General features: G+C 40.8%; 1 protein-coding gene across 1 annotated transcript in view; it reads right to left on the reverse strand.

The window, feature by feature from the left end:
* The window catches only part of ZC2HC1A (zinc finger C2HC-type containing 1A), a 32,362-nt gene extending 15,040 nt beyond the window's left edge, over positions 1 to 17,322 (reverse strand). The window contains exons 1-6 of the mRNA XM_054274901.1: positions 17,300 to 17,322; positions 16,438 to 16,731; positions 15,847 to 16,193; positions 3,924 to 3,997; positions 3,087 to 3,203; positions 2,742 to 2,877 (exon numbers count right to left, since the gene is read on the reverse strand). Coding sequence (XP_054130876.1) covers positions 2,742 to 2,877; positions 3,087 to 3,203; positions 3,924 to 3,997; positions 15,847 to 16,193; positions 16,438 to 16,731; positions 17,300 to 17,322 — 991 coding nt within the window. The remainder of the gene's footprint in view (positions 1 to 2,741; positions 2,878 to 3,086; positions 3,204 to 3,923; positions 3,998 to 15,846; positions 16,194 to 16,437; positions 16,732 to 17,299) is intronic.
* Between the last annotated feature and the right edge of the window lie 706 nt (positions 17,323 to 18,028).

An 18,028-nucleotide genomic window follows, 5' to 3' on the forward strand; every position in this document is an offset into this window, starting at 1 on the left:
GAAGGAAGTAGAGAAGAAGCTAAACAAACAAGCAATCAAAAATTTAAAGAAATTATTAACAGTTCTGTTTGTTCAAGATACGGGAATACATTAAAACTTTTCCCACACAAGCAGCAAAAGACAACAAATCTGTTTTTTCTGACAAACTTGAAACAACTGAGAAATACCAACTGCAATACTGGAAGTGATCATTATAAAAAAATTAGAAATTTAACAAATAAAGAGAATCACAAGAAAATCAGCCAAAATAAGGAGCTATCTCTAGAGAGATGCAAAAGAAAGTAACCAGTGGCCATGTTACTTCTGCAAGATTAATTTAGTCACATTGCAAACAGCATTACACACATGAATCTTACTCTCATTGGGGATAAAACAGAAAGAGCTACAGAAATGCTTAATATATTAAAAGATACATAATCTGTACACTGGAAATACACACCTTAAAATACAGTGCCCTTGGAAAACGATATGTTTGGACTACAGTTTCAGACAACTGTGTATTTCAGTGCCCAGAGATATAAATGCTGTATGCTTTGATTAGACCATTCAAAACCATGCAAGCATCAAAAAAGCTTGACATCAGCAAAGCAGGGTAAATTAATGTGTTTCTAGGTCATTTTAGAAATGTATTGAAGAAAATGAGATGAAATCCAACAGTCACTGCCTCCAAAATTACAATTAGGTATCATAAAATCTAAAATAAGTTTTGGATTACACGTTACTAGTCCAAATGCAGATCAGGCTTAAATACTTGTTCCTTTAAATATTCATAAACAGTTTTGACTAAGTTAAATGATGTAATGGCCACCAAACCATGAACTGCGACCCAAGAAGTGTGAGCTAAGGACAGAGGAAGAACACAGAGAAGTGACAGCATGGGAATCTCATGGGGTAACAACAATATTTTTTTATTTATTTATTTTACATATATTCTGCTACTGTCAGAACACTTGAACATCAACTATACCTTAGGAGACAAAAAAATCCAGAAACAGAACTGTAATAGATATGTAGATAAACCAAAATTATTCAAAAGAAACAAAAAAAAAAAAAAAAAAAAAAAAAAGGAAAAAATAAAAATAAAGCAGCTGTGAAAGCCCTTAGATAATATGCCATTATTGGCTAATGCACAGTTCAATTTCCTCAGAAATCTTTCAAAGCCCACAAATGTATCAGACTAGAGAGGATGAATGTATACTTTCAGGAATCAGGAATTGTTTCATCCTTTTGTAAACACATAGTGCCAGTCAGACACTTTGCTCTCTGAAAGTACTGCTCATACTGTCCAGAAGAACCTCTAGGATTCAATGTAAGCTTTATAAAACAAAAATTAATCAAAATAAGAGGGCAGTACACATACAGTCAAGTTCAGGGTGACTTAAGGTCCTTCTTAACCTGAGGCCATTCTGCACTTTCTCAGAAAAAGTGGAAGAAGAGATGAAAGATGCAGCAATACTTGCCAGCTCAGAGCAGTTAAGTAGAAAGTATGAATATGAGACTCTTTCCATTAAAAGGAAAAAGACTTGCTGCTTATTAGAAACAAGTGTGCCCAAGACAGAGCTGAGTAGGAGAGGAGGGATACACATGGTATGTTCACAATCTTCCCACTCTCCTACATGATAAGTAGAAAAGGAGCATCAGTAGCTGCTCCTGCTGTATTTGTGAGAAGAATATGCACTGATCATTTTGTGCATGGTCTCTTCATTCCTGGTTTCCTCTTCCCAAGTCTAGCCCACTGCAGTGGATTGAAGCAAGGAGACTAACAACTACAACTAGACAGATTATAGATATGCTTTATAGATTATTAATGATTCTTTCCATGATCAAGCCTTGTGATTCTCATCCACAGCATTTCCAATTGGCTTTAAGATGGCTTTACTTTTTAAAATTAGTTATATGGTTTTTCAGGATTTTGAGTACAGAATGATGAATAACACATCCTCTTAGAATGAATGCATCATTACAACCCTAATGCTGGACTAACACATCTTCTGCAAAGAAACAGGGTAGAGAACACTTCACATCCTCACTTGACCACAGAGATAGGCAGAAGTAAACACATGTTTTTTTCCAATCCTGCTGGAAATAGCCATTCAGCTAATCAAATGGTTTAGCTCTTAGGACAAGAGGAAGAAATTTATTCTTCAGCCTATTATCATATCCCAGAAGTTAAATGAAAGGTGTATTTCCTTCTCATTCACATCAAACTGCCTGAACACTTTACCCAGGCTCAGTTCAAAGATACCCAAGGACTGTCCTGCCCTTGCTAACTCCACACATCTCACATACCAAAAACACACGAGGCATTAAGGAATACACTGCATACATTAAACTAAATGTGAATTCACCAAGAAATGGCAGAGATTACATTTGAAAAACACAAAAGTGCATTCCCACAATGTAGATATGCTGTGGGTGTCAGTTAATCAAAAAGGCAATCTGCTACTGCTGTGAGCACAAACAAGGTATTAAACAATTTGTCCAGCCTGTGGTGCACAAGACAGTAGCAAGCTGCAAATTTGCCCCAGCTGTCTTTCGACACATTAAAAACAAAGTCATGGGCTTTGAAATCTACACAGGGTGTGAGCCAGCCAGACCCAAAGTCACAATCCAGCATCGGCACAGGGATAGTAAGTCATCTTCAAGAACTTGTGAGTGTTGCATTCCAACAAATTTGTTTTCAATTCAAACTTCTTCACATTAACTTAAAAATCTCTAAGGAACTTGACTGTTTTACATACCAGGGTCATATGATGGTGGAGGTGGTGGAGGGAGTTTTCCACCGTCTTTGAGATTGAGTCCTTTGGCTGCTCGTATAGTTGCTATAAATTCCTCATGCTTTCGTCTCCAGTTAGAAGGTTTTTTGGGTGGTTCTGGCTAAGAGGCAAAAAAATAAAGCTTTCTATATTTGAAGTTTTTACTTGAAGCTAAGTATGCACCTTATTTTAGCACATAACATCATAGTTAAGATTTCTTCCAAATCTTAGTTGATCTAATTAACACGAACTGGCAGCAGAAATAAGTCTTACTAAAATGCACACATAGTATGCCTAAAATGCTCATATTCAGAGTAAATTATAACATACCCGTGGCTTAAGAGGTTTTACTGTGGGAATGTCAGTTCCTTCTGCTCTCTGTCGGCTGGAATCGAATGTCTTCCTTTTCTTGGCAGAAGTTTTTTGGCAAATGGGTCCATGCTTTTTCTGTAAGCAGAAGCGAAATAAAAGGAGAATACAGAAATTAGCTTTGAAAACAGAACTTATTAACACATTATTTCCCTCTTTCTTGATAAAAATATTAGCAAAAAATCCCCAACTCTTGATGAATAAGCTCAGACTGTTTTCCCTCAAACATTTATGCCAGCCACTACCTTTAAAACAGAACTACAGGAATTCAGAGATGTATATAGAGAGTCACAAAACCACACGTGATAATGAAGAAATGTTGAAGGTATCTACATTTGCTCCTTACACATAAAAAACTGATGATAGGTAGGCAGCTTTTGGTGGCCATTTGAGTGGCAAAACAAATCACAGGTGTCTGAAATTCATATTCACATTTAAGGACAGGCTGATTTCTATTAGCAATGGAGATGACAGTCATCTCCAGGCAAACAAAACACTTCATTTACTAGCTGACACTTAAAACTGCAGAAGACAAGGATTGATTCTGTAATCCTAGAGAAGATGCTTTTAGAGGCATGTATTTCAGAAAATGATGGGATCTTAAAAGAAAATTAAACCCCTTCTAAGGAGCTTCAAACCTGAGCCAACTGGAATCAGTAATTACTTGGGAGGGGAAAAAACACAAAACCCCTACCAAAACAAAGCACCTAGATCCATTTTATTTAGCTATAGTAAGCCCTGCTTAACTTTCATATCAACTTATCAAATCTAAAAGACAACAGGGCTCACACCACTTACCAGTGCTGCTGGAAAGAAAGTTCTTCCACAAATCTTACATGGCAACAGATCTCCAGTTTGCACTGCAACCTCACCTTAAAAATAAAACATACTTCTTTAAGAAAATTTGATTAATGACTAAACATTATTTCAAAAAATGCTAACCTCATATACACTTAGCCATAATAACATCTGTTACTGTAACACTATACATCCTTTGACTTGTGCAGAGGCTATGCAGATGAGAAAGGCAAAAATTATACCAAAGTCCTTAGGTACTTTTGGAAGCTGTCAGGCCCAGCAACACGTCACCAGCAATTCTGTTTACTTATAATACATAACTCTCCTCCCTTAAAAGGATGCAGATCAATATGGAACTAAAAAATCCCTTGTAAGTCCCAATGACAGCTGAAATACACATCAAGAATAAAGCTGGTTAGTGGGTATTTCTGTGCCTTTGGAAAAGATCTAATTTAGTATCAAATACAGAAAGGACACATTCCATGATTTATTTTGCTCTACTAAGACAAACTATTCCACTTTCCCTGGTAAAGAAAACAGTCTTGATGCTGTTTTTACTATATATTTTATTCAGATTATTACTGATGATTTACAGAAGTATTTCTGATGTTGTTACTCAAGCTTTGGTAACAAAAATATAAACAGCACATTTGACATACAGCAGATCCACAGAACCAGACAAAAGACCAACAAGTCTAAGTATCAAGACCTGTGCAAGCAAATATATTTATATGGCATGCATTATGCAACAGAGTTGTGGCAGAGACAAAAAACAGCATCAATTATATCCAGTAGTATACCAGAGGAATACAGAGATGTTTTTATATCATGTATACATCAAGAAAGAAGCAGTCAATTTGGATTATGTTTGAGATGTACTAGTAGCTTTCTCTGTACTCAATCTGACTATGGCAGACAATACAACTGCCTCTATTAACACCACATTAAAATAAAACCACTGCAAATTGACTTGTATTTTAGGTGAAGCAGCATCTTAAACTAACAAAGTTATTAACATAGCAATGTTCAATCATTTCATCAGCTTTTGTTCCCAGCTTCCCAGTACAAAACTGTTTTCCATCTAAACATACACATTTGCTAACTGTGTGACCAGTCCTAAAAAGTGAATCATTTAATTAAATACTTCACAGCAAACATTCAGACAGCCATGTTTCCCACTGAGAACCTTTTTTGCCAAAATGCAAAGATTAAAACTGAGTAAAAAGTGTATTACAAATAAGCAATTATTGTCTATTTCTGATTTTTTCAATTCCTTAAAGCAAATTCACCTCCAGTAACTAACTGTATGCAATGTAATAGTTGTATGAACATACTACAGAGCACAATGCATTTTAATAATCATAAATCACATGAAAAGTGCCGTTTAAAACATTTAGTCCATACCTTTAATTAATTTATATACCTTTTTCATGTAGATATGAATACAACTATCCTTACCACAGCACAGCAGGACTGCACTGACAGTAACCAAGTTCTTCAAATGGAAACCGTAATCAAGTTTCCTTTTGTGCCATCTAAATAGCTGTGCATTTAGATGCACACAAGTATGAAAAGTAGGAAAAAAGCAAAACAGGCAGATGAATCTTGTTTTTTTTCTATTCATGTATTTGAAGTGGACTTGAATGCGATGAGGATTTACTAGGAACTTGTTTATTAACTGTATTTTTTCAAACTCTTTTTTAAAAAATCACGTTTGAAATTTTTTCCATAGGTCTGTTTTCTTAAATCCACAAGCCTGGGCTCATGAACACTGGTACAAAGCTTAGATGGCTGGGGATCTGCCCTCACCACTGATCTGAATGAAGGGTAAGCAGCAATGATTTTAACCTTTTCTCAATTAGTTCACTCAAAAATACAAAATATGCACAGATTTGTTTATTTTATTACTTCATTCTTCAGACTCCCTAGCACTCTTAATAATGATAACCTACATCACTGCAAACTCACTTTTGCTAAAGAGTTCAACTTCTTTTTATGACATCATTCTGATAGAGCCCTCAACTTTGCAGAAACAAGTGGGAGAGGCATTTTCCAAAAATATGAAGTGACACTGTTTGTGTCTTCAATAAATTAGCTGAAATAAATCAGAATTAGTGGTCTTGATACAAGGTATACAGTATGTGATTAAGAATTTGGCTGAGAAGAGAATTATTTCAAATATCTGCCTTTGTAAAAGAAGCTACATATCACACAGTTTTCTTCTGTGTTGTAGAATTTGAGCTGGTGTTTAAATTCCACATGAAAAGAGGCAGACTTGAGAGCTGCTGACCTGAATGAGCAGTATTTACATATGACATACCAAAGGACAAGGAATGCCAATTACCACTTAGTGCAGCTGCAGTTACAGAGCTGGATTTCCTCACAGCATTCCCACCTTCCCCTGGTGCTGGCAGGTAATCACATCTGCCTAGAGCTATTTCTACTGCCAACACCTCCTTTGTAACACAAATCACTGACCCAAAGCACATAAGGAAGTTCTTTTTAAAAAATGAAAGTTCCTGAAGTTTTGTTGAAAATGGGAAGCCAAGTGTCTTTTATGAAGGGGCACACTCACCCCTTCAGCTTAACTCCTCTGTGATTTTCCTCACTTTCAAAGCAAAAACACCCCAAAACCAAATAAATCAAAACCACAAAACCTTAACATTTCTTTCTAGGAGTCCATGAGTCTTCCCTTACAGAAGGGTTAGCAATGTTATCCACATGAAATTTGATAACTTAAAATTAAGGCATGGGAATAAAATTTTGAAAGTAGCAATTGAGTTAATTTGGGCTTTGTTTTATTTTTTTAAAAAAGACATTAATGTGTGATATCTACTGCAATTTTTTTTTCCTGAAAAAGTTAACTGAAATAGTTTTCAATCTGGGATGCACTGCAGAGAGGAGGTTAAGGAAAAAAAAAAAAGGAACACTCAAATCAAGAATCAGAAAGAGGATATGCTTGAGAAATTGGTCTTGAGAATAGAAATTGGTAGTAAGATAGTGTCATGGCAATTTTCTTCAGTCTCTTTAAATTTAGCAACAATGCAAGACTTTTTAAAATAATTTTATTTATACAGCAGCTACACTTCTTTTCCTTTTTACCAACTTTAATATCGCTAATCACCAGCAGTTGAGATGCTTGTATTAAACATGAATGAATCTAGTTAACTTGAAGAAGGACTGAAATATTTATTACTGTTTATCTAATCAAAATGCACTTCGAGAAAAGATAAATATGATCAAAATTGTTATGTGAATACCACAGAACACTGAGATAAGCCCACAAGATGCTGAGCTTTACGTCCTATTCTACTGCCTTCTTCAGACCAGGTCTCAGACAAAAACACAATGCACAACCTACTATGATGCTTAACCAGACTGGAAGCTCATTAGCAGGACTACAACAATCTTATCATTCATGTTTGTAAACTGCCCCTGTCAGGGCTCCTCCTCCTCCAGCTCTACTTCCAAATCACTGGGTTGGTAGCTACACAAGTTACTGCACACATCCCTTCTGAGTATGGCTACAGTCTAGTTGCCTGTACTTTCTGATCTTGAAGTTAAGAGTTCAGTTGTAAAGTCTGGGTGGACCACTAAGTCTGACAGCACAGCTACACAGTCTCCAGATGTTTCATAGTACTTTCAGTATTATAGATAAGCTTAGACTTCCTTGAAACCTAGATTTCAAGAGAACAACTTCATTCTTTGTCTTCTCTCATATTCAAATAGCACAATTGATTAACAACAGAAAGGGCAAGCTGCCAGTTCTATTTATCTTCCTCAGTACAATGTGGGGACCCATCAATACATACAAGTTTGATCTGACACAGTCACAGCCATAGCTGTCACAGTCACCTGTCCTTGCTGTCATGCTTACAGATAAAGCAGTTGTGTAAATTGACTTCACACCTAGAGGGAGCAGAAGCCTCCAGTATTGCTGAATAACTGAAATTTTGTTACACTTTTCTTATCTGGAGAGCTCTATATACCCAAATACGTGGTTAAACTTAGATACAATTTGCAGAAAACAAGACTGCACCTTGTAACAGTATTTCATCAGGTTGTAAAATCTGACTGCCCATCAAAACCTTTTATTTATGGCAGCAGTGATAGTAGTAAACTATTTAGGCCAGACAACAGCGATAATCAGAATCATCAAGCCTCTCTGAATTCAAACATGCAGGAACAGCCTGGTACAATTCCCTGCCTTGGGACTACTTGAAACCAACAAGTAATCTGCAAGTTTGAAAGTCATCACTTGAAGAGCGCTTGCCAAATTATTCTACTAAACTGTATTTATTGCTTTTAGCATAACTCCATTCTCATCTCCAAAAGCAAGGTATTTGTCACTTATGAGTACCACATATTTATAGTGCAATAAAAAATGCTGTTCATTCCCCACATTAGTTAGAATCTGCATTATCAAGCCACAGCATCTGCTTCTCTGAGGACTGCCCAGTCTCTAACATATGTCCAACAACCAATAACAACTGGGTTATATTTTTTAATCAACACACTAACTAACCATAGCATAACCAATGGCAAATACTACAAGCAAGAGCCACCTAAAAATTAAACCAATGCAGTGACACAGGTAGGGAACACTTCACAGAATCATAGAATTGTTTGGGTTGGAAGGGGACCTTGAAGATCATCTAGGTCCAACTCCCCTCCTGTGGGAAGGAACACCTCCAACTAGATCAGGTTGCACAGACCCTTGAACATTCCTTTAAATGAGAGCATTAATTTTTTTAATTTATAGCATTAATTTTTTAAAAGCAGTTTTGAAGAGAATTAAATAACATAATGGAAATATGAATGTACCAAAGTAGGAAAAAAGTATTCAAATTACGATCAAAGTTTTGCAAATTTGCATTATTTTGCCAAAATGAATTTTGAAATGAAAATGCAAGTAAGGTAAATACACTGACTGTAATTCTTAACAACAGACAGTACTTGCTATACCTTGGTCAAGTCTGCATGATAAATGATACTGCGCATGTTTTATCCCACCAAGCACATCCCTTCTCACCTGTGCTATTCTGCAGTTTGCAGGAAAGACAGAGGAAGAGAAAATCATAGTAAGTCCTGCTTCTTAGTATTCAACTATCCATCTACTTTGAAATTTTTAAGCAGGTAAGTTTCGACAATTGTCTAACAAATAGCAAATCAATCTACTTTTATCTATCTACTCCCAATTTTATAGGAAAGCCTCATGAATTCTCCTGTTCTCCTGCATTGACAATCTTGTATAAACCTGTCACTTCTGTTTCCAAAAGATAACACCTTAGCACTGTAGCATCCATTCCCTCAAGCTGAAAAGACTTTCATAGTACTTCTGCACATTTTTGTACCAGCTTTTCAGTCTGACAATGCAAATGCATTATATTTCAAAAACCCTGTTATTGCACTGAACATGAAGGAGTCTGATGATGGCAAATTTCGTTTGCATTTCTTGAAAATAACACATCAAGGTGAGACCCATTGCCTCAAAGTGACAGCCTGGAGGAGGATTCTGTATAGGTTTTTTTGGTGACTGAGAAATGAGTTCCATGCAGTCAAGAATGATTGTAACAGCAGCACGCACAACTCACATCATAGTGAGTTTACTATACCTTTTACTGTAACTGTCTGTCCTTCTTTGCTTCCTTCCTCATATGAAGTGTAACTTTTAATGTGAAAATGTGCCACTCACATTACACATCCTTAAAAATAACCAGCTCTCTCCATGGCTGTTTCTCATGGGACTCTTGAAAGCAGATCCCTGAAGTCACAGACTGCATTCCTGAACTCTGGGGCTGAGATCTATTTACCCAGCTCCCTCCTCTCAGGATCCTGAATTCAATCATCCTACAGTCACTGAAGGAAAGGCTGCCCCTGACCTTTACACCTCACATGTCTGTGCTTATGAAGTACTGCAGCACTGCCTCCCCTTGCCAGCTCCTTGATCACCTGGCTCAGGAGTTTGCCATCAATGCATACCAGAAGCCTCCTAGCTGCTTGCACCTTACTGATTTGTCCATCCAGCAGATTAAAAGTCTTTTCAGAGGTTAAAGTCTCTCATGAGGACCAAGGCCTGTGAATACACTGATCTCTCCAATTATGAGGGAGACTTCATCTTTTTCCTGATCAAGTGGCTTTTAGCAGACAGCCACAATAGCTGTTCCCACACTGGTCTGCCTGCTAACCCTGATTCATACTCCCCAGGTGGTTCTACAGCAAAGCTCCATTGCATTCTCACTGCTCTCCCACGTAAAGGGCAACTTCCCCCCATGCTGTCCAGCTGGTTCTTCCTGAAGAGCCTGTAGTCATCCACCACAGCAGTCCTGTGTAGGTCTGTGAGCTGTCCTACCACCTACACATGATCCCAAACAGATCCTAGCCCTGCAACAGAGAGCAGACCTCTGACTGCTCCCATTTGTTCCCACACTGAGGGTTAATGTGCAGGCATTCTAGAGTCACTCAGTCGTGACGGTCACCCAGAAAAATCTATGAAACCTTCCCCTGCAAAGCCTACAGAAATGCAACTCAACCAAAATGGTGAACAAGAAGTACAATTTGACAGATCTGAATTCCAGATAAAGCTTGTTAATAGAAAGCCAGATGATGTAAGATCAACTAGAAGCACTAGAAAGCATGTGACCTGCAAAACCTATGTAAATGTTACACAGTTCTGCTCTGGCTTCATAAACACACTGTTCTCCTGTATTAGGCTACAGGCACTGAGAAGATGTGAGGGCAGTCGGGCAAACACTTGCCTTCTCACACCAACCTTAAACCAAGACTGTCTTGCCATAGTGATCCCTAAAGCAAATCTGGGCTCATGCACTCTACAAGTGTAATTGGACAGAGCAATCCATACCTAAGTCTGCTTGTTTATCAGAATCTTAATTGGCAAAATATGATGTGTTAAAAAAAAACTGATAATAAACTTAATTTATAATATATTGATTCCTAGTTTGCCCCTCCCTCAGGATTTCTTTAGAAAGCAAGCCCACTCCTCAGCTGCTCCAGTCAAGTGCTTACCATAGTCCTGAAACAGGTTTCAATGAGATGCAACACCTGCCTTTGATGACAGTCACACCGTGTTGTGTGCAGGTAAAACATGTTCATCTTTCCACTATATTCAACCAACAGACAATTAGTAGATCAATCTAGCTTTTGCAATTTAAGTTAAAAATGCAAGAAATCTAAAAAAAACTATAGAAAAGGGCATAAAATCTATTACTTCTAAGAAACTGAAGAAACTAATCGGAAACATTCCAATTCCTGTCTACACACATTCCTGTCTACTTCCTCTCCTTTAAAGGTGAAACATATTCTGGTAGTGCACTTCTCCATATTGTATCAGCCTAAACTAGCTTTTGGGATTTTTCCTTAAGTAAAATAACCATTAATTAAAAAAATAAAAACATTATGGCCTTAAAAAGAGTGAAATAAATTGACCAGTTATAGAGTGCTCAATGTCAAATTCAGATCACTTAACGGAGGTTCGAGTATGCCCAGTGAAGCATCAGTTCAGTGCAGACACATTTATCTTTGTGTTTAAATGGCTACCAGAGACAAATAACTTATTTTAAAAACTTATTAAAAATTATGTACATTAATATCAGTTTTGCATTTCAATCTTTAATAGTTTCCAAGTTGCTGATTTAAGAACAGTGCACAATAAAACAAATTCTTTCTTCTGTTTGACAAAAGATACACCTATTAAAAAAAATAAAAGCTGAAGCCTGAAGTCAAATGGAGCTAAAGAAAATGGCCACCAAAGCAAGGAAGCTGCTGCATGGATCCAGTGACGCAAGACAAAGATCAACTCTAAAAGGAAAAGAGCACTCACATTAATATTATTTTTAAAACCTAATAATTTTCTATACTATTAAGCAAAAAAATAAGATTGGGCATTCAGAAATTCTGACAAAGCAAGAATAAGCACTTGCTCTCAAGAGTCACATTACTAACATAAAACCCAAAGGGGGGATCTTGTGCTGTCAGGGGTGGAGCAGGGCATCTCAGACATTCCCCATGCCAGGGACAACTGCTGCCACAGCACAGACCCCAGCTCTCAGCAGAAGATGCACTACAGAGAGACCTCGAGGACACACCCAGACTGCTCAGGGTGTAGTCCCTAGGCAGACCAGCAAGGGAAAGCTCTGGGTTTGACACTGCAGGCTATTTCCTGAGGCAGCAGCCAGCCAGCCCCTTCCAACCACAACCAGCCTTCCCTGGCTGCTCGAACTGGGGCTGGGCAAGCGCTGCTATCACCTACCACAGAGAGCTGGGCTTCTGCCCTCGGACACAGCAGCCCCTCTGCCCCTTATTCCTCCTGCCCTCGGACACAGCAGCCCCTCTGCCCCTTATTCCTCCTGCCCTCGGACACAGCAGCCCCTCTGCCCCTTATTCCCTCTGCCCTCAGACACAGCTGCCCTCTGCCCCTTACTCCTTCTGCCCTTGGACACAGCTGCCCTCTGCCCCTTATTCCTTCTGCCCTTGGACACAGCTGCCCTCTGCCCCTTACTCCTTCTGCCCTTGGACACAGCAGCCCCTCTGCCCCTTATTCCTTCTGCCCTTGGACACAGCTGCCCTCTGCCCCTCTGCTCCTTATTCCCTCTGCCCTCGGACACAGCTGCCCCTCACTCCTCCTGCCCTCGGACACAGCAGCTCCGCTGCCCCTCTGCCCCTTATTCCTCCTGCCCTCGGACACAGCAGCCCCTCTGCCCCTTATTCCTCCTGCCCCTTATTCCTTAGGCTGGGATGGGCTGTGAACAAGTGTGGGAAGTGGCATTTAGCTGGCTCAAGCAGCTGTTGTCGGCATCCTCCCAGAAAAAACAACAGACTGGAGAGAAGCAGATCAAACACCACCATTGGACTGCTCTGGCTTAAATGAAGTCAGGAATTCAGTGCTTGGTTCCATCTCGCAGAAGCAAAGCAGAGAACAACAAACAAGCCAGCGTGACAGCTTTCTTCCTGACATCCAGCAGTGAAAGCAACAAGAACATGCTAATCCATCAAAAACGGCCCTGAGATTCACCACATGGTGAACTACTCATGAACGGATTTTTAAGCTCACCTTAGAGATCACTACATTGTCAGACAGAGCCAGTCTGTGGCTCTATTTTCATCAGTAAATTAAATGAAAATTAAAAACCAGCCAAGCAGCATGCAAGCTGCAAAGTAACAAATGTTGAGGTAGAGACTTTAGACTTAATATCAGATTTGTCATCTCTAATGACAAGTATGCACTCATTACTTTTACAAACCTTTAAAAGTACAAAGTTGACTCAATCTAGTACTACAACAATACTGATAAAAAATAACCTAATAGAGCAACAGCCTTAAAGGAGCAACAAAAGTAAACTTTAGAAGGAACTTTAAAGTGACATAGAAACATACTTCGCCATTTCACAGAACATTTAAACTTGCAGAGAGTGAGAAAATGCAACTGTGACACTGAAGATATTATTTAGCTTTTTAAATGTCATTAATGCAGCTCCACATGCCAACCATTACACATTCATCTCTCCACTTTTTGGAAAGATCATTATAAACTGGGTAGAGCTCTTTCTTATTAATAGCATGCTTATATAAACCAAAGTAAAACAGATCTCTCATCTATAATGCTGATCCTCAGCAAAGTGAAAGCACCAGCACCTTTCTGAGGCTGGGAAGTCCAGGACAAGCATCTTGAGCCTGAGGGTGTCTGCCACCATCACAGACTCACCAAGAGACTGCTGCCAACAAAGTCCTGCCCTTCCCCATCCCCACGACCCTCGCAGGCACAGCTGCCAAGCTCCCACTGCCCCAGCCAGCTTTGGGACATGACATTACTAAGCTCTAATATAATGAGGCAGCAGGCCGAGCCAGATTTCAGAAGCTGCCCATACTTCTATGCCAGATGGGTATGACTGTGCAATTGCACATCCAAATATAAATTTAATCCAAGATGGCAGACAGCAACGCACTTCTGAGTTGCCAGTGGAGCAATGACTGAATAAAAGCGCAATATCCAATGAAATAATTTATTATTATTGTTATTGGCTTTGCTTACATTTCTTCTGTCCTAGGGCAACCTTTCTACAAAAACTTAATTTGAGCCTAAGCTAATAAACATGAACAGAGACAGCCTAAACTGAAAAACTGTAAATATAAGAAAACCCACTTGCTTCACATGTTTTGAAGCAGAAAGAGAAGTATTTTATTTTGTGGTGATTTAAAAAAAATAAAAACATGGCATAAAATGGCCCATATAAATGCAGAAAATTGTTCTTCAGTTTCAAAAACTTCTGCATTCAAGGACAGTGGATAACAGTGTGAGATATGAGTGTTCACAAGGCAAGGATAACTGGAGTTTTAGACATAACTTATGTCCTGTGATAGTCTGAAATTAATCTCAAGCATTCAGAAGAATAATTTCACATGATGGAAAAAATGCTTTGACAAGCTCTAGCTTTTGAAAGAACTTTCAAGAAAAGGTTAAGTAAAACATGAGATTTCACCTATGATTTAGCAGTTCCCTCCACTCAGTACCTCCTGAAATACAAGCCATTTCCAACAAAGTCAGGAGCTGGACAAATTTTATGAAAAAAAATCACAAGTTTTTTCAGGATTCTGCTGTTATCTGTAGAGACTTTTCTCCTACCCCCTGTAATTAAAGTGCTAGAGCTTACACAACACAGCAAGCATAGGTGGTCTTGGTAAACTAGCACACAGCCAAATCAATTGATAGATGTACTGCAGATGATGTGCAGTCTCAATTGCAGTCAAATGCACAGCTTACTCAAAATCAAGGCAAGCTCTTCCCTTCTGGAGAGGTAACACACCATCGTCCTGAGAGCTGGAATGCCTGATAAGGCATTATTTGATAAACACTTGACACTACGTTTCAAATTTCAAAGGCATTAATAGTCAGCAAAGAATGCCAAGTGAATCAAAGAAAGCTCTTGGGATTTTAATGCCAAGTTATGTCCAAATTTAGAGTCTTGATGAAGTCACTAGGCTCAGGAACAGGGTCTGATTACTGTAAAATCTACTAAAGACAGAGCACAGGTATTCTGTGAAAATTACTTCAGTTGTCCAACTGTTCCAGAAGGGATAAAGAACAAAGGCTAGTTTGTGCATACTCCTATTTAAGCACTCAGTTACCTCTAGAGAAGTAGAGCATGAAGACTTAATGACTGTGTTGTACAGTTTTTCAGAACAGGTATTTTTTTAAAGTAGTATGGTTAAAGCAGCTTGCAAAATGTAGTAATGACAGGCCTACAAAAATGCCCAGATTGCAGGTTGTAACTTCATGAATTCCAAGCTGATATCCATGTTATGATGGACAACATCATCGATGAAAATGATGCTATCACTCCAGAGAGCAAGAACGTTTCCATTAATTGAACCGGCACAGGATAAAGTTGAAAATACCCTGTCAGCAAATTCATACCTAGTTTTCTTCACCGCACCGAACATTTCCCTAGCACGATAAGCGGATCTTAACACCCACCTCAGCCATCTGTTAGCAAAAAGAAAAACAACCACGGGCTCCTGGCAGAGATGCCCGCACGCCGCGCCGCGCCGCACCCAGCCCAGCCCGCAGGGCCCCGACGAGCGGGCTCGGAGCGCGGCCGCCGCAGGGAGGGGCCGCCGGGGCCGCGGCGGGAGGGGAGGGGAGCGGAGCGGCGGGAGACAAAGCGCGGGGAGCCCGCTCTGCCGCCGCCCGGCCCCGCCGCCTCCCGTCCCTGCCCGCTGCCCCCCCGCCGCCTCTGCCCCGCCGCCCCCAGCACTGCCGGCCGCGGGGGCTCCGCCAACGGGCAGGACGGCGCCCGGGCCCCGCTCCCACCGCCGCCACCGCCCGAGCACGACGCGGCCGCAGCACAAAGGACCCGCCCGGCCCCGGGCGCCCGCCGGCTGCCCCGGCCCCGCCGCTGCCGCTCACCTTCCATCCCCTCCATGGCGCGCCCCCACCGCCGGCTCGGGCTGGGCTCGGTTTCCGACCGCCGCTGCTGTGGCAACGCCGCCACCGCCCGGCCCGCCAACAACCGCCGCTCCCATTGGCCGGGCGGGCAGGCGGGCGGTGGCCACGGCCCCGCGGGCGGGCGGCCTCTGCCTCGGCACCGGCACCGCCCCGGCCCCTGAGGGGATCGGGAACCCCGCTCCGCTCCGCAGCCCCGCTGCACCCCTCCCGCCCGCTGAGGGGATCGCGAACCCCGCTCCGCTCCGCAGCCCCGCTGCACCCCGCCCACTGCCCGCTGCTCGGTACGGGGGTCGCCAGCCCCTCTCCGCCTCGCCGGGCCCGGGAGATGTCACCCGCCCTTAGGCTGCGCCCTGTTGGGCTCCCAAGGGAGCAGGGCACCGGGTGCGGGCATCTCCCTGCAAAAACCAGGCGTATTCTGACTCAGGTGCGATCTGACGGGTCCTGAAGCCCGTACGTTGAGGTTATGCTGTGATCAGCGATCTCCTTCCATGAAATACAGGATCACAGAATCGTTAGGGTGGAAGAGACCTCTGGGGATCGTCCTGTCCAAACCCCTGCCAAGGCAGGATCACCCAGAGCAGGTGATACAGGGACGAGTCCAGGTGGATTTTTAATATCTCCAGAGAGGGAGACTCAATGACCCTCCCTGAACACGAAGACCAAAGCGAAGCACACAAGGAGAAATAATCGTGCAGTCGGCAAAGCATCCAGCGTCTCTGGATGAATACAGGCAGCAGCTCGGATGGTGTGCGGGTCCCTCCACCCTCAGCATCCAGTAGCTGCACAGATGGGTGCTGATGTGTGGCCTTACTGAGTGTCCCCTTGCTAATGAGAAAACTAGGGCAACTACAGGAAAAACAGAGAAAAAAATGTTTTCAGGTTCATGTCCTGAAAACAGACAATGTGTTCCTGCACCCTTTCCCCCCCCTATTTTCTTAACTGAAAGAGATGCTAATTAAAGATTAGTTATCTTGATGGAATCTCCTGCTACAGGATAACATTTGAGCATGGATGTTTTTGGAAAATAGTGCTGCTAAATTGCCGTTGGTTAATGAATATAAATAATGCTTGATACATATGGAAATTTTTTCTGATAGTTTTACAAAAGGTCTCCACATTTTTAGCAACCAAAGCATTTCAATCTTTCTTTCTTCAAGCCATTATTTTAGAATTACTTCTTAAGAACTTTTATTTGTCTTTCTCGTGGCAATATGCCATGAGCAACCAATAAAGTTTTTCTGAAGTACAGTAAATCTTACAGAAATTACTGCTGTCTTTACAGGCACATGCAAATAATTTCTTATGCTAGACAAGTTGGTTGATACAGATTCACTTGTCCATAGAATCACAGTTACTGTCCTTATCACAGCACATCTGTGAATGCAAAACAAAGAAACAAATACATTAAAAGTACATTAAATTGGAGATTATGGTCATGTTGTCGTTTCTGCATCCCCTTAGCACAGAACAAACAGATCCAGATGCTGCATGCCAAACAGCCAGCATGTCTAATGACTAATATATGATTAAAATCATCATTTGAGACCAAAAGCATGGGTACATATGGTAGTGCCAGCTGCAATTTTTCTAGTTAATTTTAGTAAAAGTACATTTCAAATTTGCCTTTGGTCTCTAGAGTTTACACTTATAAAATTACAGGCCATGCCAGAAGTAACTAGTTCGCCACCAAGTTGCAAAGTTCTAAACTTTGCAAATGATCCTTTGAATCTTTGACACATAACTTAAACAAGCATTTCCTGATAAACTTACAATTTGGACAGTGTACCAGAAGTGCACTTCCTTTCATAATATTTCCAGATGTGGATTGCAAATCCAAAACCAGAGGAGATGTTCTCAGTTTAGTGAAGGGTTTCCTATTAGAGGTGCATTTTGTTTGGTTTTGTTTATTGTTTCTCTTTGAAATTTTGGGTTATTTTTGTTGAAAGCAGGGACATATATATAACAGGGGCATAATAACTTCAGGCCACCTGCCTCCAAGTGTCTACAGTGTGCTGTTCACATCTGAGGTAACTGTCAACTTCCCCAGCACAGTCTGTAGAGATTTGTCCCTGTTGTTGATATGGTCTATGGCATCTGCCTGGCCAAATTATCATCTGTTCCAGGGTAAGAGAAGTGAATCACC

The sequence above is a fragment of the Melozone crissalis genome, unplaced genomic scaffold (assembly GCF_028551555.1).
Source record: "Melozone crissalis strain CALT ecotype California unplaced genomic scaffold, PUWL_Pcris_2 ptg000002l_1, whole genome shotgun sequence".
Classification (NCBI taxonomy): domain Eukaryota; kingdom Metazoa; phylum Chordata; class Aves; order Passeriformes; family Passerellidae; genus Melozone; species Melozone crissalis.